Source organism: Ranitomeya variabilis, chromosome 1 (assembly GCF_051348905.1).
Source record: "Ranitomeya variabilis isolate aRanVar5 chromosome 1, aRanVar5.hap1, whole genome shotgun sequence".
In the NCBI taxonomy this organism is placed as follows: domain Eukaryota; kingdom Metazoa; phylum Chordata; class Amphibia; order Anura; family Dendrobatidae; genus Ranitomeya; species Ranitomeya variabilis.
Genome location: NC_135232.1, coordinates 891,047,623 through 891,073,120, shown reverse-complemented (window position 1 = coordinate 891,073,120; position 25,498 = coordinate 891,047,623). Strand labels below are relative to the sequence as shown.

The following is a 25,498-nucleotide window of genomic DNA, read 5'->3' as shown; positions in this document are numbered from 1 at the left end:
TTAGTCTTGTAGGAAGTCGTTCATGCTGAAATATCATTCTCTAATTTTTTGCATGTCAAAAGGTTTGTGTATGTAGATATCGATAGAGATATATAGATATATATGTAGATGGATATATATTCGCTATCTATATCCTACATGCATATACAGTAATTGAAATAAGTATTGAACACATCACCAATTTTCTAAGTATTTATATTTCGAAAGGTGCTATTGACATGAAATTCTCACCAGATGTCTGTAACAACCCATCCAACCCACACAGTAAAAGATATCAAACCATAGATGTCCATAAATGTAAGTTATATGTAATCTTGAAAGATAACACAAGCTAAAAGTATTGAACACATGATGAAAGAGGTGTGGAAAGTCATGAGACTTTCAATAATCAGAAGGCAAACATGCCACTTGAAAATATCAGCTGGTTCAACTGATGGCTTATAAAAATAATTTCTAACCTACTGAAGGCTCCAATGAGCACCGTTGGGGCCATAATCTGGAAATGGAAAGAACATAATTTCACCATAAACTGGCCATCACCAGGTGCTCCCCACACGTTGTCAGGCAGAGGAGTGAAATGAATAATCAGAAGAGTTGCCCAAGAGCCAAGGACCATCTGTGGAGAGCTACAGAAAGACCTAGAGTCAGCAGGTACAGTTGTTTCAAGTAAAACTATAAGTAGTGCACTCATCCTGCATGGCCTATATGTAAGTTCTCCACGCAAGACTCCATTGCTGTACAATAAGCATGTTCAAGTGCATTTAAAATTCGCTCAACAACATTTGGACAAGTCTGTGAAATACTGGGAGAATATAGTCTGGTGAGATGACACCAAAATTGAACTCTTTGGATGCCATAATACACAACATGTTTGGAGGCAAAAAGCACTGCTTATCACCCCAAAAACACCATCATGCAGTTTGGTGGTGGGAAGATCACGATTCGGGGCTGTTTTTCAGCATACGACTCAGGCAAACTTCATATGGATGAATGTGCCAAGACATTCTTGGGGAAAAAAAAAATCTGCAATCCACCAGAATGATGAAATAAGGGTGGACATTTCGGCAAGGCAATGATCCAAAACACACAGCCAAGGTAGCTCTCAATTGGTTTCAGAGAGAAAAAAAAGCTGATAATGGCCCATCCAATCACCTGACCGGAATCCAATAGAAACTGTATGGAAGGAACTAAAGCTCAGAGTTCACAGAAGGAGCCCACGAGATCTTCAGGTTTTGGAAAGTGTATATGTGGAAGAATGAGTCAATCACCTGAGCAATGCATGCGACTAGTTTCTCCATACAGGAGAGGCATCTTGTAGCTGTCTTCACCAACAAAGGCTTTTGTACGAAGTTTTAAATACTTTTTCCCTGTGTCATTTGTCATCATTGCACAAAACTTAATTTATGGACCTCAGTGGTTGGATTTCTTTGCCTGTGTTGGTTGGGTGGGTTGTTACTGATATCTGGTGAGAGTTTCTTGTCAATAGTACCTTTCTAAATATATTTACTTAGAAAATTGGTGATGTGTTCAATACTTAATTCACGCGGTGTGTGTAATTTAACTATAAAATGAATGAAATTCCCCCTTCAATCATTTGTATCAAATTTTTAATAAAATTGGCTAGTATTAAAAGTTAGGAAAGCATGAGTTGTAGAAATCTGTGTATAATCTATACAACAGGTCACTTTTAAATATGGCCCTTTTATCTTAAAGGGTTTGTCCAGTCTCTAAGCAAAATGTACAAGTGTCACAGATGGCTTTAAGGGTTTGCTTGGTCTCCTGTCTTCAGGGGGTGCTCACCCCTCCACTGCCCGCCGGCTTCCCGGGCCACACTGTGATCTCCAATGCTGCTGTTAGTGGCAGCTTTGGCTCTGCTGCATCAGAGGTCACAGGGACACTGAGGTTGGCTGGATCAAGCAGTCAGGTTGGCAATTAACCGGCCAACTTCACAGCAGTGCTTGCATACTCCATAGCGGTGTTTCCCAAACTCCCGCCCTTGGGGCCCCCAACAGATCAGGATTTCCTTAGTATTGCACAGGGGATGAAATTATCAGGACATCAGAGATTGCCCCAGGTTCTCTCATCTGTGCAATACTAGGGAAATCCGGAATACATGATCTGTTGGGGGCGCTGAGAAAACTTGAGTTTTCTATAGCAAAGAACTTGCAAGCACACACACCTTGCCTAGGAAAACGGACACCTCCATCAACTGCAGAGGTAGCCAGTCACCTTGGAAACAAGTGGTAAACTATAGAATTAGAAATACCGAATGTTTGAGAAAGGAGAAGATTTTTTAATAAGAAGTAAGGTGCAAATTTGCTTTTTTTAACAAGCCCTTTCCAATTTGTACCCCTTTATAGTGTGATACAACCTTTTTAAACCTAGTAATAAAATCAATCATGCTTCACTCTAACCCATGAATCAAGAGCAGGAAATTTCAGTAGTCCTCACCGGGACAGGAAGTAAGTGCATCCCGTTGTTCAGTCGTGTGACTGTCTGCAGCGGGCAAGTGTGAGGAATGGCGCGTGCTCACAAGCGTATCCAATGATGCAACTTACCGCTTCCGCCAATCACTGGCTTTAAGAGTCAGGCGATGAAAGAACTTAAAGATGAATTCCAGAGCAGCCCATCCCATATGTGTGCCATAGTATCCTGGGGAGCCTCGTGTGTAATGCTTCACCAGCAGGTGTCCATCGCAGTGAGGCTAGAATACATCAGTCCGTATGCGAGCGCTGCCTCTGATCTCTGCCTTATGTGGGGCTTCCAGCGATCGGACGCAATCGGTATCACTGCGCTGCCTGTCACTCTGCTTTTCACTCTGCTTTTCCTCCAGTCTTGGTTCTTTAGACTAAAAGTTTTTACACCGCAATGATCTCTGCAGATCTGAAATCTAAGGGAATCGGGAGCTGACGGTCTGAACAGCTTTTGGGAATGTGACATGTTATTACGGAGACCCTTTCGGAAGGCGAGGAGCGCTTCTCCAGCTTCTAGTATTTTCAAATTAATCCCGTCAAAAACTCATTTTGTTTTGTGTTTTCGACACGAGTGGCAGGAAATTGCTTCACTCCGTTCTCATTGTAAGTGAGTCAGAGGCATTAGAAGCGTCGTTGGGGAAAGTTTTTCCAATCTTCCGATAAATAATGCGCAGTTACCGAGGCGTGGGAGGATTTTAGCATGTTAATGTTTTCTTTAAATTGCAGCCTTTTTGAACAGTGACTCAGGCTGTAAGCGCACCATGTTATTTGGGCCCGGGGTTCCAGACACAAGCAGATGTTCTTTCTTTTGGCTGCTGTGCTGCCTCATTGTATGAGCCACCGCAAGCAGTTAGCGAAGAAATTCTGACTTTCCAAGTGAAAATCGCTTTTACTGTCAAAGTTTAAGAAAAACAAGAAAACTCCTTGCATCATGCCCTAATGGATAAGCTCCCTGCAATTTAGCTACAGCACGGCGCTGCTAATGTGCGAGTGAGCACATACAATTATATTTGTATGGTGAGAGCATATAAATGCCGTGTCAAGTCGCTCTCAAGCTGGTCCCCCATTCACATCACATTTTTACTTTTCTTGCCATCAGCAGTGTGCTGAAGATGGGTTATATCACAAGGATGTAAGGAAAGAAACATGGTGTTATCTGTTGGGATTATGTATGCTTTTACTTTTGCTGGGCTGACCCTTTGTAGGAAAAGCTGACAAATTGATGCAAAGGCATTTACACCAGTGGTCCTAATTCTTCATATGTACCCAATGCTGGGTGAAGGCAGCAGTTCTGTGGCACTACTGTGGTGTAGTAGTAATTGCACCTAAGCCTACGCTTGTGAAACGCTGTCTAAAGTCAGCCTAACGCCTTGGGGGCATTTTGACTGAGTTAGTTGCTGCTGCACTTGATCCAAATGTGCAGTACTCTAAACAGTAATTAAGAAAAACTTGTCCTGCTTAAAAAAAACCAAAAAAAAAAACCTATCTTTCTAATAAAGTTTAATAATGGCAGGTTTCAGCATATCCCCTTTAGTTTCTGTGCTCAGTTCTCTGTGGCAGGTGATGCATAGGCAGAGAAGGGGGCTGGCTCAGCTTTTGAAAATGGCAGCCTTGTGTGAAGGACCGGACTGGCAGTGGCGATGCTGAAGCTGGGACCAGGACGTATAGCTGTGGATTGGGGCACCTCTTAGAAATCGACTACTAATAAAGTGGTAATCCTATAACCCACACTAGTATACAGTAGTTAATTTACGATAGGTGGCTCAGTCAGTTGGTATCTGCTCTGGTCCCAGGTTCATAATCTGTACTGCAAGTCTGGTGTTCAATACAGGAGCGACTGCTTATTTTAATATACAAGCCCAGCCCCCTTTTCTGCCTATACATCAGCTATCGCAGAAGGTAGCTGGTTTACCAGGCAGCTGACTCTTCAAATACATTGTCAAGCACAGAAACAAAAGTGGAGATGCTGGAGCAGAAGCTCAGTGATCTGTGCACCTGGCATAAACTACATAGTAACATATGCTACTATAAACTACATTAATTTATACAACTTTGTTTAAAGTGTACAGTGGAAATGAAAACTGCACATCCCTGTTAAAATACCAGATTTTTGTCATGTTGAAAAAAACATAGCAAGAAGAATTGATTAAAACCTTTTTCCAGAATTTGTGTTCAGAATTTGGCCAATTGCAGTTAAACTCATGTTAAATAGTAGTCAACATTCGGCTGCCATCATTTTATAGTGATCAAATTTAGCTTTTCAAGGAGGATTTTACTGAGAAGTTGATAGTTGTATTTTACACCAAAAGCCATGGTCCATAAACTGCTTACAACACAGCAAAGGGATCTCATTGTTAAAAGTTTTAAAAACAAATATGTTTCCAAGACATTAGCCATACCATAAAAAATTATGAAAATGGTCATCAAGAAGTTGCTTACATTTGACAGTGACCTTACCTAGAGCTGGATGTCCCTCAAATATTGATGAAAAGACAAAATTGGTGTGGGAGGCTGTTAAGAGGCCTACAGCAACATAAAAGGTTTGCAGGAATTTCTTGCAAGTACTCTGTGTACTTCATGTGATAAAAATGGCCAATATTCCTCATACGTCTGGCCTGTAGGGTAGGGTGGCAAGATGGAATCCTTTTATTTCAAAGAAAAACATCCTAGTCAAACTGTTTTGCTAAGGCCTACATCAGTCTGCTGAAAGCATGTGGGAAGGTTCATCCTTGGTCTCATCAGACCATAACAAGTGTTTGAGGGGTTTTTTTGTTTGTTTTTTAGCCGTAATTCCAAAAGGTATGTTTTGAGCAAAGCCTACTATGGACCGCATCAAAAGAACACCATACCCACAGTGAAGTATGGTGGAGGCAGCACTGTGCTTTGGAGCTGTCTTTTTGTCAGCTGGAACTAGAGCTTTATTCAAGGTGGAGGGAATCGTGAACCGTTCCAAATATCAGTTAATTTTGCATCAAAACCTTCAGGTCCCTGCTAAGAGGAATTTCATTTTTTAGCACAACAGTGACCCAAAGCTTACCTCCAAATCAACAAAAAATGAAGTTTTTTGGAATGGCCCAGACCTGAATCAAATTCATATTCTGAAGGTTGACCTGAAGAGCACTGTATACAGAAGATGTCCTCGTCAGACAGATTTTGAGCGCTATTGCAAGGGAGTTTGGGCAAAGATTGCCAATTGTAGATGTCCCAAAAAGACTGCTGTCATAAATTCAAATGCTACTTCAACAAAGTATTAGTTTAAGGGTGTGCACATATATGCAACCACATATTTTTACTGCTTTTATTTTTCTTATTTCACTTAAAAATTTCAGTTTTTTCAATTGAATGTGAAACTGGAGAAAATATGGATGTCCGTAAACTAAAGCAAATCTACATGACATTTGCTTTTTCTTTATCTAGCAAGCTATAATACTGTTGTTAGTCAGTAATTATATAAGACTTTGCTAGATACATTTACATTTCCCTTTTGTTACTCTGGAATTTTAATTTGCGTAAAGGTAAACCAGAATGAGGATGATGGTGCTCTAGAGATCCGTAATTACTGTGTCAAAAGATATTAATGAGAAGCTGAGCATATAATGACCTGTTGGAGACAATGACTGCATCTCTCGTGGGACGTTCTTCACACCTGTGTGCTTTCCATTCTAGTAATGAAGTTGATCGAATGCTGGAGAGACATGAGCGCCTGAAGCCAGAGATGTTTGCGGAGTTACTACAGGCTGCAAACACTGCGGATGACTATAGAAAGTGTCCTGTAAGTATGATCCCATCCGATTTACATGACTGTGCAGGACTAATATCAATTGTGTGTAGTAGAAACACTTTCATTCTGGAAATATGAGTTGGTCTAAAACTGTGTAGAAGAATTTTTTTGGACAAAGTGTCACATTGCCATATTGAACCAGTTTCAAGTGCTGAAAAAAAAAATGTAAACCGGTCACTAGAACCACCGCCTGTGCGTGGATACATGACTAAAACAAAGTTTTAAGTTTTTAAAGAGAATTTAGAGAGTTTCTGCTGGAAACTGAACAGAAAGCGCCACCTCAATACTTTAGTTTAGAGTTTTAACATAGCCATGTAGCACATGATCTGAGCAGTTATGGATTGCTAGAAGTTTACAGGTTCAGAACCACCTTCAGTGCGTGAGTGCACAGGGTTGGCACCGCCCATGGTGTGTGTGCCGGGTCAGCAACTCCAAGCTTAGTGCTGCTGCACATCGGGTGGCGATCTACTTAGCGCACCTCTTCCTCTATCCCAGCGCCAAAGTGTTCAAATGTGTTCACCTTTGCTAGACGTGAACACAGTCAAATACAGGTAGAAGGTCACCAGCATCTACAAGCTCTCCGAGGACCAGAAGAAATCAACTGGTGGGCTGCAGTCTCCCCGTCGGTCGTATGTTGTGCAGGCCTGGTTTAAGATGATAAACTTCAATAATACTCACAAGTCATGTTTAATGTCTGGCTTTATTTAGAGCAATTGTGGGCAGAAGATCAAGATTCGCCGGGTCCTAATGAACTGTCCAGAGATTGTAACCATAGGTCTGGTGTGGGATTCTGAGAACTCCGACTTGACCGAAGATGTGGTTCGGAACTTGGCTACACAGCTCTACTTACCTGGGGTACCTTTCTTTTGTACTCTTTATACTGATGAGTAGTAAAACGTCAGTGTGTTTTTGTGCCAATTTATAATTTCTCTAAATCCTTCTATACAAATACAAGCTAAACCTTGTTTTGATGCCTCTGTAATTTCCGTTGTACGGGGCTAATGCTTTGCCTTTCTTTGCATAGTTGTTTTTTAGAGTTACAGATGAACAAGCAAAAGAAAGTAGACTTTACCTTGTGGGTATGATCTGCTACACAAGCCGACACTACTGTGCCTTTGCCTATCACACAAAGAGTGCCAGATGGGTATTATTTGATGATGCTTCAGTAAAAGAGGTAATCCTAAGTCAAATGACTGTGTACTCCCCTCTAACCCCTCCCCCCCCCATCACCAAACTTCAAAGCGCATTTTTTCCTGGTAAAGTTCCCTAACTCTTATTTTTCAGGTTGGAACCAAATGGAAAGATGTGGTCACCAAGTGCATTCGGTGCCATTACCAGCCTTTGCTACTCTTTTATGCAAATCCTGATGGTACCGCTGTGACTACCGATGATGCTCTCAGGCAGGTCATGCACTGGACACCTTATAAAAGACTCTTCAGCAATGAGGATACAGGTGTGTATGGAAGATATCCAAGGGGGTAAATGTGTTTTACTTGATTTGTAAGCCTTTTGAATGGGGTTGTGTCTGAATTGACAACTTCTTCTGAGATCAGATCTTTAGGAGATTGCCGTATATTACAGATATATCTGCATCTTCACAAGTTTATTATGAAACTGAAGACTAATAGATACTGAACACTATGTAATGCTCTGTTCACATTTCTATTCCCAGAGGAATGGATGTGTGAGAGAGCAAGGCCAGCATATGTTCTCTACTGGCCAGTAATCAATCTAAAAACATATAAAATGCTCGGTTCCTAGCCAGTCCACCCTGATGTCTAATAATTGTATGTATGAAATGCTGATTGTAACTCTCCTACCTTTCTCTTCTTTCATCAAAGCCAATGATCGAATGTCCTCAACATCAAAAAAGTCAGACTACAATCGAGATCGTGATTTTGAAGAACATATTTATCAGAACAGTGGTTACAAGCATCAGAATGACGATACAGGGTTAAATCGTGGTGTCATTCAGTCAAGTGCTGGCAGAGGACCTGGTATGTACAACCACCACTTTAGGCTCGATCTGTAGTACAGAGACCTTTTTAGTTCTACCAATTTGATTTTTAACAATTTAGGGGCTTACAACTCGATGTATTCAATAGGAGTGCAGTAGCGATGAGCAAGTGTGCTAAGATAGTGTTATTTGAGTACCGTATTTTTCGGACTATAAGACACACTTTTTTCCCAAACACTTTTTGGGGAAAATGGGGGGGGGGGGTGCGTCTTATAGTCAGAGTGTACTTGCAATTAGTGTGGAGGCAGTAGGAGTCGGGCAATTCTTGCAGTGGTCCGATGCTGCAGAGCGATTACCTCCCATACCAGGCTGGTTCGGTGGTGCGGGGGCTCTGGCGACATTTTGTGAAAGCCCAGAGCCACCGCACTTCCATTGTCTCGTTGCTGTAGCCTCTGCAAAAATGTTCAGATTGAGATCTCGGGAGATGAGATCTCTGTGCCGAGATATCAGTCTGTGTATGCGCCGCCTCCAGCTGCCATTTCATTTACCCAGAGGCCACAGCATCGAGGCAATGGAAGTGCTTGGGCTCCAGGCTTTCACAAAATGTCAGCGGAGCCCTCGCACCACCGACCACCTCCGAACTTGCCACACTAGTCTGGGTCATATCATCGCCGGACCACCAAACGCCCTGTGACCCCGCTCCACCAGCGCTGCCGATTTTATTTTCCCCCAGGGTAAGCTGAATTCAGACTGTAAGACGGACCCCCGATTTGACAGCTATGACACATGCAGGGAAGGCCTGTTTTGGTAGACAGTCATGACCTGAGGTTATTACCTAACAGCCGCGAATCATCCATATTACTCGAGCATCCGCGATACTCGGATAACATGCTCGGATAAGGCTGTATCCGAGCACGCTCGCTCTTCACTAGACTGCACCTGTTGCTCAATAGTACATAGACTGTGTATACCTGGAAGAATGCTGCAATGAAAGGGGATGAAAAAGAAAAAAAAAAAGGCCCTTTTTTCTACTACTGGCCAGCTCTTTTAAAGGGAACCTGTCACCCCCAAAATCGAAGGTGAGCTAAGCCCACCGGCATCAGGGGCTTATCTACAGCATTCTGTAATGCTGTAGATAAGCCCCCGATGTATCCTGAAAGATGAGAAAAAGAGGTTAGATTATACTCACCCATGGGCGGTCCGGGTCCGGTGAGCGTCGCGGTCCGGTCCGGCGCCTGCCATCTTCTTACGATGACGTCCTCTTTTTGTCTTCACGCTGCGGCTCCGGTGCAGGCATACTTTGTCCTGTTGAGGGCAGAGCAAAAGTACTGCAGTGCGCAGGTGATGGGCCTCTCTGACCTTTCCCGGCGCCTGCGCACTGCAGTACTTTACTCTGCCCTCAACAGGACAAAGTACGCCTGCGCCGGAGCCGCAGCGTGAAGACAAGAAGAGGACGTCATCGTAAGAAGATGGGAGGCCACCGGACCGCGATGCCCATCGGATCGGACCGCCCCTGGGTGAGTATAATCTAACCTCTTTTTCTCCTCTTTCAGGATACATCGGGGGCTTATCTACAACGTTCCAGAATGCTGTAGATAAGCCCCTGATGCTGGTGGGCTTAGCTCAACTTCGATTTTGGGGGTGACAGATTCCCTTTAAGCATGTGCTACAAAACATATGTTATAGTATTTTTGTCTTCCTAGAGGGCACGCCGTGAGGCTGGGCCTCAGTAATAGCTTGAATTTAATTTCAGCTCTGGGGTTTCACTTCAAGGACAAACAAGGACGTGATTTTTCTTTGTATCATTTGTGTTTTGTGCAAAACTGCGGTCATTTTCTGTAAACTTAGCCGAAATTCACAAACTCCCTCAGTAATAGGTCAATATAATGGAAAATATTTGTAGCTAGACGCCGATCTGCCTAAATGGGTTATCTCAGTGATAACTTATCACCTATCCATTGGACAGATAATTTATGCATGATCTTTGGGGTCTACCTCTGCTACCTCCAGTGTTCCTGAGAACAGTAATGGTGAGTAGAGCAGTAGTTTGCACATTTTCACCACTTTTCCATGTTCTCGGGTTTTCTAGGGGGTTCCAGCAGGCAGACCCCTAGCAATCATATTTTTAGCGTCTGCCCTTTGACTTGGTGAAAAAAATATTTAATGAGATATCCCCTTTCCATATCTATTGTAATTTAACCATTGCAATCTTCTTTTCTTGATGCCGGTGATGGCTTCACATTGGGTATGAGCCATCTGTACATTCAGCTCCGTTGCTTCTATATAAAATAGCACAATATGAATGACTTGTTAAAATGCTACAGAGGAAGACTTTACTTCTGTAAAGCGCAGGATGTGTCTCATAATTGGACTCATTGTTTGACTATTTTTACTTTTTCTTTCTAGTTAAATTGGGCCGTAATGATCCTCAGGAAAAGTTAAAAGACTTGTCCCGAGAATGTGCCCAAAGAGTGAATAACCTAAAAAGTACGTCATCTGCTCAAAGAAAACCTTTGGATAAAACGCTCAAGAAAGAACCTGCCAGGCCTAAAGGTATTCCGACTCCTTTAATGCAATTGAATTATCATAAAGATTGTCATTATCATTTTTTTTTTTTTTGAAATGCTAATTTATTTCTTGATCGTGTTACATGGTGGACTTTACCATAAATGCATGCAAACTCACCATATGCTAGATAATTGTTTGTGCATCCACCTTCTTGCCTATCTGGCCATGGTGCGACCCTGTTCGTATCAGGTAGCATTAGTTGTATCGCCCTGACATATGCAGCCACTTGGCTCTCTCTCCTAATTAAAACAGATTTTGGTCCAGTTTAACTTCTTATCTCTGCAGTAAAAAAAAGAAAAAAATCTGCGTGTGAAAACGGCCTACAAATCTTTGATTGCAATGTTTTGCATTATTGAAGGCCTTGAGATTGGTGATGAAAATGTTACTGATTTTCCATTTTTCTGTTTCAGATCAATCATCTCAGATTTATCCCTCCAAATCCTTCTCTGGAACCAAACTGAGATCTGCATCTTCTCCTACTAGAAATGGCTTTAGGCAGTATCCCGACCCTCACTTCTTCAGCAGTCAAGGAAGAGGTCCATACAAGCAGCAGAGGTCTGACCCGCAGCCCAGGCACATTTCTTCCTCCACTACAGGGCAATCCTCCGTTCCCGAAGCCAAGCAACTAAGTAGAGTGAAAAACACTGCTTCTTCTGGCTGTGATACAGACAGCAGTCAGGAATGCCGAGAAAAGACAACTGGCAAGACCAGAAAGCCCTGGAGACCCATGCGAGAGACTCTAAATGTGGACAGCATCTTTAATGAGAATGAGAAAAGTCCGTCAAGCCCTCGGCACATAGCGCAGTCCAATGGCAAACACCAGCCCGTCAAGGATCAAAATACGAGCCACCCTTCAAAGGAGAGTCCTAAGAAGAAAGTCCTGATGACCATCTACGAGGATGAAATAAAACAGGAGTCCGGCAGCCGGAGTTCTCTTGAATCTCTGGGGAAAGGTCCGAACAAACTTTCTGCAGATTCCAAGCTGTACCATCTTGACTGCTGGCAGAGGGCAGAGTCTGGGTATGAGAGCAGCGATCACATCAGCAGTGGCTCCAGTAACCTGGACTCTCCTATAATTGAAGGGACGAGCTTCGCTGATATGAAGGGGCTGCAAGAAAGTCTCTGCAGGTAAATCCGAATGTATGCAATGGGGCCATTTCCTAAGAGAGAAGCCCTAGAATCTTGGCTCAATTTGCTGCATAACATTTTTTGCATCCTTTGTTAGGTCGGAATAAGTTTCCAAACTCCTGTGCTTTGTATTTGTTTTATTTTTTTACGCTTTCATATTGCTGCAACCTATTAGTCTAACCTTCATATAACCTTATTATTAACGCCAAGTTCTACCTTTTTGATGGGTTTGGAAAACATTTTTAAACGTTTCAGAAACCTTTGTCATGCACGGTGAATGTTTTGATTTTTTTTTTTTTTTTTTTTTTCCCCCTGAAGCCCATAATATGTGATTCTGAACTATACTGAGGATACAATTAAGGGGGTTGTTCTGGTTTACTTTCTGGGGTAATCTGACATTTGGTGTGGACTGATACAATGTACAGCAGCCCAATGCCTAGTGAGCATTGAGCCCCTGTCCTAGTAATTTATTAGACCTGTACATACAGTGGGGCAAAAAAGTATTTAGTCAGTCAGCAATAGTGCAAGTTCCACCACTTAAAAAGATGAGAGGCGTCTGTAATTTACATCATAGGTAGACCTCAACTATGGGAGACAAACTGAAAAAAAAAAAATCCAGAAAATCACTTTGTCTGTTTTTTTATCATTTTATTTGCATATTATGGTGGAAAATAAGTATTTGGTCAGAAACAAACAATCAAGATTTCTGGCTCTCACAGACCTGTAACTTCTTTAAGAGTCTCCTCTTTCCTCCCCTCATTACCTGTAGTAATGGCACCTGTTTAAACTTGTTATCAGTATAAAAAGACACCTGTGCACACCCTCAAACAGTGTGACTCCAAACTCCACTATGGTGAAGACCAAAGAGCTGTCAAAGGACACCAGAAACAAAATTGTAGCCCTGCACCAGGCTGGGAAGACTGAATCTGCAATAGCCAACCAGCTTGGAGTGAAGAAATCAGCAGTGGGAGCAATAATTAGAAAATGGAAGACATTCAAGACCACTGATAATCTCCCTCAATCTGGGGCTCCACGCAAAATCCCACCCCGTGGGGTCAGAATGATCACAGGAACGGTGAGCAAAAATCCCAGAACCACACGGGGGGACCTAGTGAATGAACTGCAGAGAGCTGGGACCAATGTAACAAGGCCTACCATAAGTAACACACTACGCCACCATGGACTGAGATCCTGCAGTGCCAGACGTGTCCCACTGCTTAAGCCAGTACATGTCCGGGCCCGTCTGAAGTTTGCTAGAGAGCATTTGGATGATCCAGAGGAGTTTTGGGAGAATGTCCTATGGTCTGATGAAACCAAACTGGAACTGTTTGGTAGAAACACAACTTGTCGTATTTGGAGGAAAAAGAATACTGAGTTGCATCCATCAAACACCATACCTACTGTAAAGCATGGTGGTGGAAACATCATGCTTTGGGGCTGTTTCTCTGCAAAGGGGCCAGGACGACTGATCCAGGTACATGAAAGAATGAATGGGGCCATGTATCGTGAGATTTTGCGTGCAAACCTCCTTCCATCAGCAAGGGCATTGAAGATGAAACGTGGCTGGGTCTTTCAACATGACAATGATCCAAAGCACACCGCCAGGGCAACGAAGGAGTGGCTTCGTAAGAAGCATTTCAAGGTCCTGGAGTGGCCTAGCCAGTCTCCAGATCTCAACCCTATAGAAAACCTTTGGAGGGAGTTGAAAGTCCGTGTTGCCAAGCGAAAAGCCAAAAACATCACTGCTCTAGAGGAGATCTGCATGGAGGAATGGGCCAACATACCAACAACAGTGTGTGGCAACCTTGTGAAGACTTACAGAAAACGTTTGACCTCTGTCATTGCCAACAAAGGATATATTACAAAGTATTGAGATGAAATTTTGTTTCTGACCAAATACTTATTTTCCACCATAATATGCAAATAAAATGATAAAAAAACAGACAATGTGATTTTCTGGATTTTTTTTTCTCAGTTTGTCTCCCATAGTTGAGGTCTACCTATGATGTAAATTACAGACGCCTCTCATCTTTTTAAGTGGTGGAACTTGCACTATTGCTGACTGACTAAATACTTTTTTGCCCCACTGTAACTCGTTTCTAGGCATTGGATGGCACTATTGTCTAGCCACAAGTGGCATCAAGCAGGAAAGAGAGTTTGTACCGTGTTAGTAATGGGATAAGGAATCGCCTATTGATTGCTGGGACCTCCGCCGAGCCCAGTAACTGAATGTAGCCAAGGACGAGCATGCGCACCTCTGCTCCATTCATTCTTTATGGGATCACGGTTCTCAGGATATGTGACCACAAGAATGTGACTTGCATATTCCGGCCACAGTCCAACTAGCCGTGCATGGCCTCTCTCCATTCACTTGTATTGTGTGGGGCCAAGCATGTCTAGTTGGCAGATGACCGTACGCATGTAAATCTCATACTTGCAGTCACGTGACTGACCCGGTCACGACACAGACACTGCAGTGTGCTTACTGTGAGGATTCACTAGATTAGAGGGGTTGTCCAAACTTCCTCCTTTCCCCTTAGAGCATCTTTCATAGTCGCATCTTAAGATAAGATATTTTACTTGGTGTTAGTTATTAGCATTTTTTAAGCTAGGAAAAGACGTCTGGCTGCAGTGTTTTTGCCAAGAACAAGCTGCCACAATAGCGGAATTTGGGCTGGAATCCCATTGTGGCGCTTTAAGCCAAGTGAAGAAGTATCCGTGTTTCCTTTCATACTTTTCTTACCTTTTTGTAACTATTCCTCCTAAAACAATCTGCACTACAAACTGTGTAATATCTGTAAGACTGAGGTTATGGCACTGGGTATGCTCACACGTCTTCATTGGTGCGTCTGTATTTCAGTGACCATCAGCAGCCAGGAAATGGACTTCTTTCTACTTCTCCGCACAGTAGAGGCCAAGTAAATGGTAAGTTGTTGGAATGGATCCGAACTGCAATCGCTGTAATTGTTCATAGAATAGCATTGTAAGGAGGTGCATTCCGTGAGGTTTCTTTATCTCCTCTGTTCTTAACTCCTTCACGACATGCGTCATGCATGTAAAGCGGGTGTATGGAGAGTGCTCACAGGGCGAGTTCACTCCATGTCCAGCAGGTAATGGCCTGGTGTTACTGCCAGGTCCTGCCTCCACAAATCGATTGTTAAATCTGCTGTCGAACCCTGACGCCGGCATTAACCCCTTCCTGACATCAGACGTACTATCCCGTCGAGGTGGGGTGGGCCCGTATGACCACCGACGGGATAGTACGTCATACGCGATCGGCCGCGCTCACGGGGGGAGCGCGGCCGATCGCGGCCGGGTGTCAGCTGCATATCGCAGCTGACATCCGGCACTATGTGCCAGGAGCGGTCATGGACCGCCCCCGGCACATTAACCCCCGGCACACCGCGATCAAACATGATCGCAGTGTACCGGCGGTATAGGGAAGCATCGCGCAGGGAGGGGGCTCCCTGCGGGCTTCCCTGAGCCCCCCGCAGCAACGCGATGTGATCGCGTTGCTGCGAGGGTCTCCTACCTCCTTCCTGGCTGCAGGTCCCGGATCCAAGATGGCCGCGGCATCCGGGTCCTGCAGGGAAGGAGGTGGCTTACCGAGTGTCTGCTCAGAGCAGACACTTGGTAAGCCTGCAGCCCTGCACAGCAGATCGTCGATCTGGCAGAGTGCTGTGCACACTGCCAGATCAATGATCTGTGATGTCCCCCCCTGGGACAAAGTAAAAAAGTAAAAAAAAAAATTTCCACATGTGTAAAAAAAAAAATTCCTAAATAAATAATAATAAAAAAAAAATATATATTATTCCCATAAATACATTTCTTTATCTAAATAAAAAAAAACAAAACAATAAAAGTACACATATTTAGTATTTTTTTTTTTTTTATTTTTAAGATCTCTGGGTTTGCTGTCTCTTTTGTACAAAAATTGCTGCTGATGGTGTTAAAGAAGGAGCCCCCACCCTCTAATAACCATCTAGATGCCATAGCCACTGACAGCAATGTTTTGTTCACCATTGAAATTACTTGTATTAACCCCTTTCTGACATTAGACGTACTATCCCGTCGAGGTGGGGTGGGCCCGTATGACCACCGACGGGATAGTACGTCATGCGCGATGGGGAGCGCGGCCGGGTGTCGGCTGCATATCGCAGCTGACATCCGGCACTATGTGCCAGGAGCGGTCACGGACCGCCCCCGGCACATTAACCCCCGGCACACCGCGATCAAGCATGATCGCGGTGTACCGGCGGTATAGGGAAGCATCGCGCAGGGAGGGGGCTCCCTGCGGGCTTCCCTGAGACCCCCGCAGCAACGCGATGTGATCGCGTTGCTCTGAGGGTCTCCTACCTCCCTCCTCGCCGCAGGTCCCGGATCCAAGATGGCCGCGGCATCCGGGTCCTGCAGGGAAGGAGGTGGCTTACCGAGTGCCTGCTCAGAGCAGGCGCTGGTAAGCCTGCAGCCCTGCACAGCAGATCGCAGATCTGACAGAGTGCTGTGCACACTGTCAGATCACCGATCTGTAATGTCCCCCCCCCCCCTGGGACAAAGTAAAAAAGTTAAAAAAAAATTCTCCACATGTGTGTGTGTTAAAAAAAAAAAAAAAAAAAAAAAATTATTCCCATAAATACATTTCTTTAGCTAAATAAAATAATACAAACAATAAAAGTACACATATTTAGTATCGCCGCGTCCGTAACGACCCAACCTATAAAACTGCCCCACTAGTTAACCCCTTCAGTAAACACCGTAAGAAAAAAAAAAAAAAAACGAGGCAAAAAACAACGCTTTATTACCATACCGCCGAACAAAAAGTGGAATAACACGCGATCAAAAAGACTGATATAAATATCCATGGTACCGCTGAAAACGTCATCTTGTCCCGCAAAAAGCAAGCCGCCATACAGCATCATCAGCAAAAAAATAAAAAAGTTATAGTCCTGAGAATAAAGCGATACCAAAATAATTATTTTTTCTATATTTTAGTTTTTATCGTATAAAAGCGCCAAAACATAAAAAAATGATATAAATGAGGTATCGCTGTAATCGTACTGACCCGACGAATAAAACTGCTTTATCAATTTTACCAAACGCGGAACGGTATAAACGCCTCTCCCAAAAGAAATTCATGAATAGCAGGTTTTTGGTCATTCTGCCTCACAAAAATCGGAATAAAAAGCGATCAAAAATGGTCACGTGTCCGAAAATGTTACCAATAAAAACGTCAACTCGTCCCGCAAAAAACAAGACCTCACATGACTCTGTGGAGCAAAATGTGGAAAAATTATAGGTCTCAAAATGTGGAGACGCAAAAACTTTTTTGCTATAAAAAGCGTCGCTGGTTTCACACTTGCGTTTTTGTCTGCAGCGTTTTTTCCCTATATTTAACATTGAAAACGCATGCGGTTTTTTTGTACGCGTTTGGTCGCGTTTTCAAACGCATGCGGTTTTTTTCTGCATGCGTTCATTTTCAGAAATACAACCTGCAGTATTTTCTTGCGTTTTTAAGCACATGCGTTTGTTTGCGTTAAAAACGCATGCATTTTTATCGAAAAAAAAACAGAAAACACACTGAAAAGCCACCCACCACCATCAAGGTGATAAAGGGATCCAAACCCTAACCCTAACTCTACCCCTAACCTCACCCCTAACCGTTTAATGAACATTTTCTGACAGTCATAGTGCCACGTATTTCAGTGCCACGTATCACGTATTTCAGTGCCACGTATCACGTATTTCAGTGCCACGTATTTCAGTGCCACGTATTTCAGTGCCACGTATTTCAGTGCCACGTATTTCAGTGCCACGTATTTCAGTGCCACGTATTTCAGTGCCACGTATTTATGTGCCACGTATTTATGTGCCACGTATTTATGTGCCACGTATTTATGTGCCACGTATTTATGTGCCACGTATTTATGTGCCACGTATTACGTATTTCAGTGCCACGTGTTTCAGTGCCACGTGTCACATATTTCAGTGCCACGTATTTCAGTGCCACATATTTCAGTCACGTTTAGGGTTAGGGGTAGGGTTAGGGGTAGGGCTAGGGTTGGGGCTAAAGTTAGGGTTGGGGCTAAAGTTAGGGTTAGGGTTTGGATTACATTTACGTTTGGATTAGGGTTGGGATTAGAATTATGGGTGTGTCAGGGCTAGGGGTGTGGTTAGGGTTACCGTTGGGATTAGGGTTAGGGGTGTGTTTGGGTTAGGGTTTCAGGTAGAATTGGGGAGTTTCCACTGTCCAGGCACATCAGGGGCTCTCCAAGCGCGACATGGCGTCCAATCTCAATTCCAGCCAATTCTGCGTTGAAAAAGTAAAACAGTGCTCCTTCCCTTCCGAGCTCTCCCGTGCGCCCAAAAAGGGGTTTACCCCAACATATGTGTTATCAGCGTACTCGGGACAAATTGAACAACAACTTCTGGGGTCCAAGTTCTCTTGTTATCCTTAGGAAAATAAAAATTTGGGGGGCTAAAAATCATTTTTGTGGGAAAAAAAAGATGTTTTATTTTCACGGCTCTGCGTTATAAACTGTAGTGAAACACTTGGGGGTTCAAAGTTCTCACAACACATCTAGATAAGTTCCTTGGGAGGTCTAGTTTCCAATATGGGGTCACTTGTGGGGGGTTTGTACTGTTTGGGTACATCAGGGGCTCTGCAAATGCAACGTGACGGCTGCTGACCAATCCATTTAAGTCTGCATTCCAAATGGCGCTCCTTCCCTTCCGAGCTCTGTCATGCGCCCAAACAGTGGTTCCCCCCCACATATGGGGTATCAGCGTACTCAGGACAAATTGGAAAACAAATTTTGGGGTCCAATTTATTCTGTTACCCTTGTAAAAATACAAAGCTGGGTGCTAAAAAATCATTTTTGAGAAAAAAACTAAAAATTATTTTCACGGCTCTGCATTATAAACTTCTGTGAAGCACTTGGTGGGTCAAAGTGCTCACCACACATCTAGATAAGTTCCTTAGGGGGTCTACTTTCCAAAATGGTGTCACTTGTAGGGAGTTTCAATGTTTAGGCACATCAGGGGCTCTCCAAACGCAACATGGCGTCCCATCTCAATTCCAGTCAATTTTGCATTGAAAAGTCAAATGGCGCTCCTTCCCTTCCAAGCTCTGCCATGCGCCCAAACAATGGTTTACACCCACATATGGGGTATCATCGTACACAGGACAAATTGCACAACATTTTTTGGGGTCCAATTTCTTCTCTTACCCTTGGGAAAATAAAAAATTGGGGGCAAAAAGATCATTTTTGTGAAAAAATATGATTTTTTATTTTTACGGCTCTGCATTATAAACTTCTGTGAAGCACTTGGTGGGTCAAAGTGCTCTCCACACATCAAGATAAGTTCATTAGGGGGTCTACTTTCCAAAATGGTGTCACTTGTAGGGGGTTTCAGTGTTTAGGCACATCAGGGGCTCTCCAAACGCAACATGGCGTCCCATCTCAATTCCAGTCAATTTTGCATTGAAAAGTCAAATGGCGCTCCTTTCCTTCCGAGCTCTGCCATACGCCCAAACAGTGGTTTACCCCCACATATGGGGTATCAGCGTACTCAGGACAAATTGTACAACAACTTTGGGGGTCCATTTTCTCCTGTTACCCTTGGTAAAATAAAACAAATTGGAGCTGAAATAAATTTTGTGTGAAAAAAAGTTAAATGTTCATTTTTATTTAAACATTCCAAAAATTCCTGTGAAACACCTGAAGGGTTAATAAACTTCTTGAATGTGGTTTTGAGCACCTTGAGGGGTGCAGTTTTTAGAATGGTGTCACACTTGAGTATTTTCTATCATATAGACCCCTCAAAATGACTTCAAATGAGATGTGGTCCCTAAAAAAAAATGGTGTTGTAAAAATGAGAAATTGCTGGTCAACTTTTAACCCTTATAACTCCGTCACAAAAAAAAAAATTTGGTTCCAAAATTGTACTGATGTAAAGTAGACATGTGGGAAATGTTACTTATTAAGTATTTTGCGTGACATATGTCTGTGATTTAAGGGCATAAAAATTCAAAGTTGGAAAATTGCAAAATTTTCAAAATTTTCGCCAAATTTCCATTTTTTTCACAAATAAACGCAAGTTATATCAAATAAATTTTACCACTAACATGAAGTACAATATGTCACGAGAAAACAATGTCAGAATCGCCAAGATCCGTCAAAGCGTTCCAGAGTTATAGCCTCATAAAGGGACAGTGGTCAGAATTGTAAAAATTGGCCCGGTCATTAACGTGCAAACCACCCTTGGGGGTGAAGGGGTTAAAGGTGTACTATTTTATGTGCCCGTCGGTGCACCTGTGACGTGATCGCAGTGCATCAATAGGTGCTATTCAAACAGGTCTGTTGAAGACCTCCATACTTGTCATTACGGAGCTTCTTTGAAACCATCAAAACATCTGATCTATCCCAAAATTGGATCAATGAAAATATCATCCCCCCCCCCCCCCAAAAAAAAGACCTCACACATTGACATTGAAAAATGAAAATGTGACGGGTCTCTGAAAATGGCGACACAACCAGAAGTTTTTTCCCCACCCCTAAAATAATAAAAAAGACTGGACATGTTTGGTATTGCTGTAATCCTACTGATGAGGAGAATCATATTGTGAGATTTTTACAACAAAATATACACTGTGAAAACAATCCCTATGAAAAAGAAAAAAACCTTGCCAGAATTGCGTTTTTTTGCAATTTTCTCCCCACTTTGAATTTTTCTCCTGTTTTCCAGTACACTATATGGTAAAATGAATGGTGTCATTCAAAAATACAACTCGCCCCGCAAAACACAAGCCCTCATATGGCCATGAACAGAAACATAAAAAGTTATGGCTCTGGGAGGAAGCAGCGGAAAAAAACGAAAACTCTAAAACCTGAAATTGGTCCCCTTGTGAAGGAGGTAGACTGCCTGAACTTTCATTTATTGATCAACTCTTCACAATGGATCAGTGAAAAGCAAATGATGCAGGGATCGGACCTTTCTGGAGTCTCACAGAGTGGAGATGCTGATCTGTTTCTAAAACTGGTGTCTGTGGATTAGAGGTTGTCCACTACTTTCCCATCCGATAGGCCGGCACTCTGCATCCCGCCGGCCGGAAGTACTTGCGGAGCATGGCCGTCTACTTGTGACCGGGGCTTGTTACTGCACTATTGAATTGGAGGCGGATGTGTAGTATCCCATGGCGGCCCCTACAAGTATTTCCAGCTGGCGGCTGCCCCCACTGGCACCGATAACAGCTGATCAGTGGGATGCCGGACCGATGTGAGGTGGATGTGTAGTATCCCATGGCGGCCCCTACAAGTATTTCCAGCTGGCGGCTGCCCCCACTGGCACTGATAACAGCTGATCAGTGGGATGCCGGACCGATGTGAGGCGGATGTGTAGTATCCCATGGCGGCCCCTACAAGTGTTTCCAGCTGGCGGCTGCCCCCACTGGCACCGATAACAGCTGATCAGTGGGATGCCGGACCGATGTGAGGCGGATGTGTAGTATCCCATGGCGGCCCCTACAAGTGTTTCCAGCTGGCGGCTGCCCCCACTGGCACCGATAACAGCTGATCAGTGGGATGCCGGACCGATGTGAGGCGGATGTGTAGTATCCCATGGCGGCCCCTACAAGTGTTTCCAGCTGGCGGCTGCCCCCACTGGCACCGATAACAGCTGATCAGTGGGATGCCGGACCGATGTGAGGTGGATGTGTAGTATCCCATGGCGGCCCCTACAAGTATTTCCAGCTGGCGGCTGCCCCCACTGGCACTGATAACAGCTGATCAGTGGGATGCCGGACCGATGTGAGGCGGATGTGTAGTATCCCATGGTGGCCCCTACAAGTGTTTCCAGCTGGCGGCTGCCCCCACTGGCACCGATAACAGCTGATCAGCGGGATGCCGCACCGATCAGACATTGATGCCCTACCTTAAGGATAAGGTATCGATATGAAAGCAGTGGCCATCCTTTTTAATGAAGCCCCGTGGGTCAGTGTGCTGTCTGAGGGGGCCGCACTGGGATGTCACATGGAAGTGTGCATGTAGCCGAAGTCTAACGTGTGAACTTAATGAAACGTTTATACAATGTAAAAAGAATAACTTTCCACGTGATGTCCAGCCGCTCCACCTCCCTTGTTCAGGTAATGCAGCATTGATTCGTCAGGCCAGAATGCGAACATCTGCCATATTTAGTTTTGTAAAGAGCCCTGGGCCGAGCTCCTCAGCCGAATCACTAGCTGGTTTTAGCCATGCATGGTTCTCTGTGTCAGCAGAAGAGAAAAATAACGCTTCTATTTTTACATGGACTGGAATCCTGGAGACCAACCCTGCTGCTGTCAGTGAGCATTACTCACTCCCAGCATGCCTCCCTGGTGGTGTGTGCGGTTCTGGTGGGCCACTGCTGCCATCTGCTGTGCAGCTTATGGAATTGCAGCTGGAGATTTTCACACTATTAATCCCATGTTCTACTATGTAGATAACACACACACATTTTTTAAAGGACACATCTACTTTTACATTTATTTTTTTCTCCTTTTGGAGTGTGGGGGATGATAGTGATTGTGGTTATTATAGTTCTATAAACTAATGCCAATTATTTTATATTTAAGGCTACTTCGACTATAATGGCTTGGAGCGTAGTAGATATGAAGATCGGTTATCCCCGGTTCCACGTGAGGCCTTGCATGTGCATAGTCCATCTGGTCAAAGGTAGGGGTGAATCTTGTTTCCTGCATTGATACAGGAATGGGGTTCTTACTGTACCATAGTATGGGTTTTGCTCATTTGTATACACAATACTTTTTAGAAGGCTTTTTTTTTTTTTTTTTTTTTTTTTTTTAGAGAAAATTCAGAACCACAGCACAGCCTCAACAGGGTCAGCAGCAATCACAATACATAATGTTTGCATGGGGCTTAGAAGCTGTGTTCGCACAATGACCAAGCTGAAGGTTCACCTATAAAATGACCAACGACTTGAAAAATGTTAAAATATCATTAACTAGAGTTCACACTCATAATCTCTGGCCACAGAAACAAATCGGGTCTTAAATTACCATGTAGTTGTAAAAATGGGGTTATCCATTATGAGGACAGAATATTGTAGAATATCCCCTTTATTACAAGGGGACATCTGTCCGCTGCAGGAAAGCTTTGGGAACATCTGCGCTGGCTTTTTTTTTTCCATTAGAAATTTAGCATAAGTCACTTTTTCCTTTAAAGTTATGGTTTCATTTTGGAACTTGTCCTTAGTACAGTTTCAAGTTTAATTAACTTTTTCTTTCTCCTAAAGGAAACAAATTGGTGACCGTAAAAAGGACATCCGTTCCCCCACCCTGTCGTTACGTAAAGAGTACAACATCAAAGAGGTGCAGGTGAACAAAGCGGAAGACTCCCGAGAAAGGTCTTATCATCTGTCGCCCTACACTCCAGAGAATTGCTGTTTGCACATTGAGCATTCCCCTTTGATGAATGGACAAGCGAACTCTCCTGGCAGCCCGTCCGCACAGTGCAATAGGGTGCAGTACATGAACACTCCATATTTTGCATCTGATGAAGAGCTGTCCTACATTCGAGAGGACGGCTGCGGTGTAAATCACCGGGACTCTAATGATATACCTCCTCCTCTTCCCCCCAAGAAGTATACACGAAGTGCTGTGTCGAGAATGGAGCAGAGCTTTGCACCGGCCGCCTCTGTTGCGCATCTAGACACCTTGCCTCATATACCGGCAGTCAGTGCCGAGAGGCATTCTCCTGGTGATTTCCTCAGAGCAGACGCTGATATAGACTACTATCCAAAGAAGGACCCGTATCACAGCAGCGATCTACAATTTACTATGCCAAATGTGTCTGGATCTTCAGTGTATGACTGCCGGCCCAATATGCTTCACCCCACTCTGGAGATGGATCCCATTTCCCATGTAAATGATACAGTCGCCCTCACTACATACTTCTCTGTGGACAACTGTATGACTGACACTTATAGGTTAAAATACCATCAGAAGCCCAAGGTCTATGTGACTGAAAGCACAGCCTTTCACAGGGATCCCGGGCACTTACAAGTCCCTGAGACCGTTACTGAACCTTCTTACCATAGAAGCATTGAGAACGCCCATCATTCGCTTTCCAGATCAAAAGCTTTTGGAGGTGTACCTTGTAATAGGTAGGCTGAGCCCCCAACAGAGCGAGACGCCTTTCCTAGAGGCTCCATTTCTAACTGGTCGGTTTAGCTTCAATGGCATTCATGTTGCTAGAAATTCTTCCAAATCCTGCATGCACAATTGAGTTGAAAATCCAACTGCCCCTGAATGTGGCAACCCCTGTCCTTAACACCAGGGGGCATAATGCATTGCAGAAAATGAATATTGCTGAATTTGCACCACGTCTATCTATAGTCATCTATTTAAGGACCTCAAATCTATTGCCCCAGGGATAGGTCTCGAAAGTCTGGATTGGATCATGATAAAGCCAGGATTTCTCTCCAGTTAATAACGAAGTGCTAACTTAATAAGTTTTTATCAGTGATGAGCGAACCTGCTTGGATAAGGTGTTATCTGAGCATGCTTGGGTGCTAAGAGTGTTTTTGGTGAGCTTGAATAAAATCTTCAAGTCCGTGCGACTGCATGTTTCATGGCTGTTCATCAGCTGCGACACATGCAGGGATTGTCTGTTAGACTCGCAGCCGCGGGGACTATTATTCGAGCACACTCTGTTAGCACCTGGACATGCTCAGATAACCTCTTATCCGAGCACGTTCGCTCATCACTAGTTTTTATAGGTCATGTAAACCAGTTCATTGGAATTTGCACACAGTCATTAAACAGATGTATATAAACATAGGTGGAATTTTATGGAAGGGGGAATTTGCCTTTTTCTGTTTTCCCAGAAGTGAATTTTTTTTTTTTTTTTTTTAAATATGTAGTATAATATTAGTTGACTGGTTGCGACATAATTTTTAATTTTTTTTTTTACTGTTCTACTTCTGTCTCAACTGCTGTCTTCATTAAGCCCAAAATGAATTACACGTGTGGCTACTACCGGCAAAGGGGACACATTGACTAATTGGTGCATTGTGATACATTTATGCCCATTGTGCCCATGACACCCACAGAGTCTGGAACGTCAGAGGTTTAAATACTGGCCTTGAATGTTTTATATATGCACACTTTTAATTTTTATGGTATCCAAAGACTAAACATTTGTAAGAATTCCGAAATTGCCAAAATACTGTGGAAATATTGTATAATTAATATTGCAACATTTTGTGACGATTAAGTGAAGCTCCATCTTTAATACATTGACTGTACAGTTGGCAAATGGAAAATCCAGCATCTGAGAATATATTATTTAATGTGTGTGTGTATATATATATATATATAAATAATTTCTGTAGATGGGGCCAATTCCAAATCTGTCAAAATACAACCCTATTGGGGGAGGTGTTTGAGCAGTTGTGTGCTACTAGTGGCAGCTTGTTTCCAGTTTGTAACAAAACTTCTTTTTTTTTTGTCTACATGGAGAGCTAAAGGTAAAATAACAGGAAGAGCAGGTAATGATGAATCATTTGCTGACTATGTAGTGAGTCTTGGTCAAA

General features: G+C 43.4%; 1 protein-coding gene across 1 annotated transcript in view; it reads left to right on the top strand.

Annotated features, from left to right (window-relative positions):
* USP53 (ubiquitin specific peptidase 53) overlaps positions 1-25,266 on the top strand; it is a 40,527-nt gene extending 15,261 nt beyond the window's left edge. Inside the window, exons 6-15 of the mRNA XM_077278506.1 lie at positions 6,141-6,246; positions 6,964-7,110; positions 7,280-7,429; positions 7,540-7,708; positions 8,097-8,252; positions 10,619-10,765; positions 11,191-11,908; positions 14,769-14,833; positions 22,518-22,617; positions 23,198-25,266. Coding sequence (XP_077134621.1) covers positions 6,141-6,246; positions 6,964-7,110; positions 7,280-7,429; positions 7,540-7,708; positions 8,097-8,252; positions 10,619-10,765; positions 11,191-11,908; positions 14,769-14,833; positions 22,518-22,617; positions 23,198-24,071 — 2,632 coding nt within the window. The 3' untranslated portion in view covers positions 24,072-25,266. The remainder of the gene's footprint in view (positions 1-6,140; positions 6,247-6,963; positions 7,111-7,279; positions 7,430-7,539; positions 7,709-8,096; positions 8,253-10,618; positions 10,766-11,190; positions 11,909-14,768; positions 14,834-22,517; positions 22,618-23,197) is intronic.
* Positions 25,267-25,498: the final 232 nt, after the last annotated feature.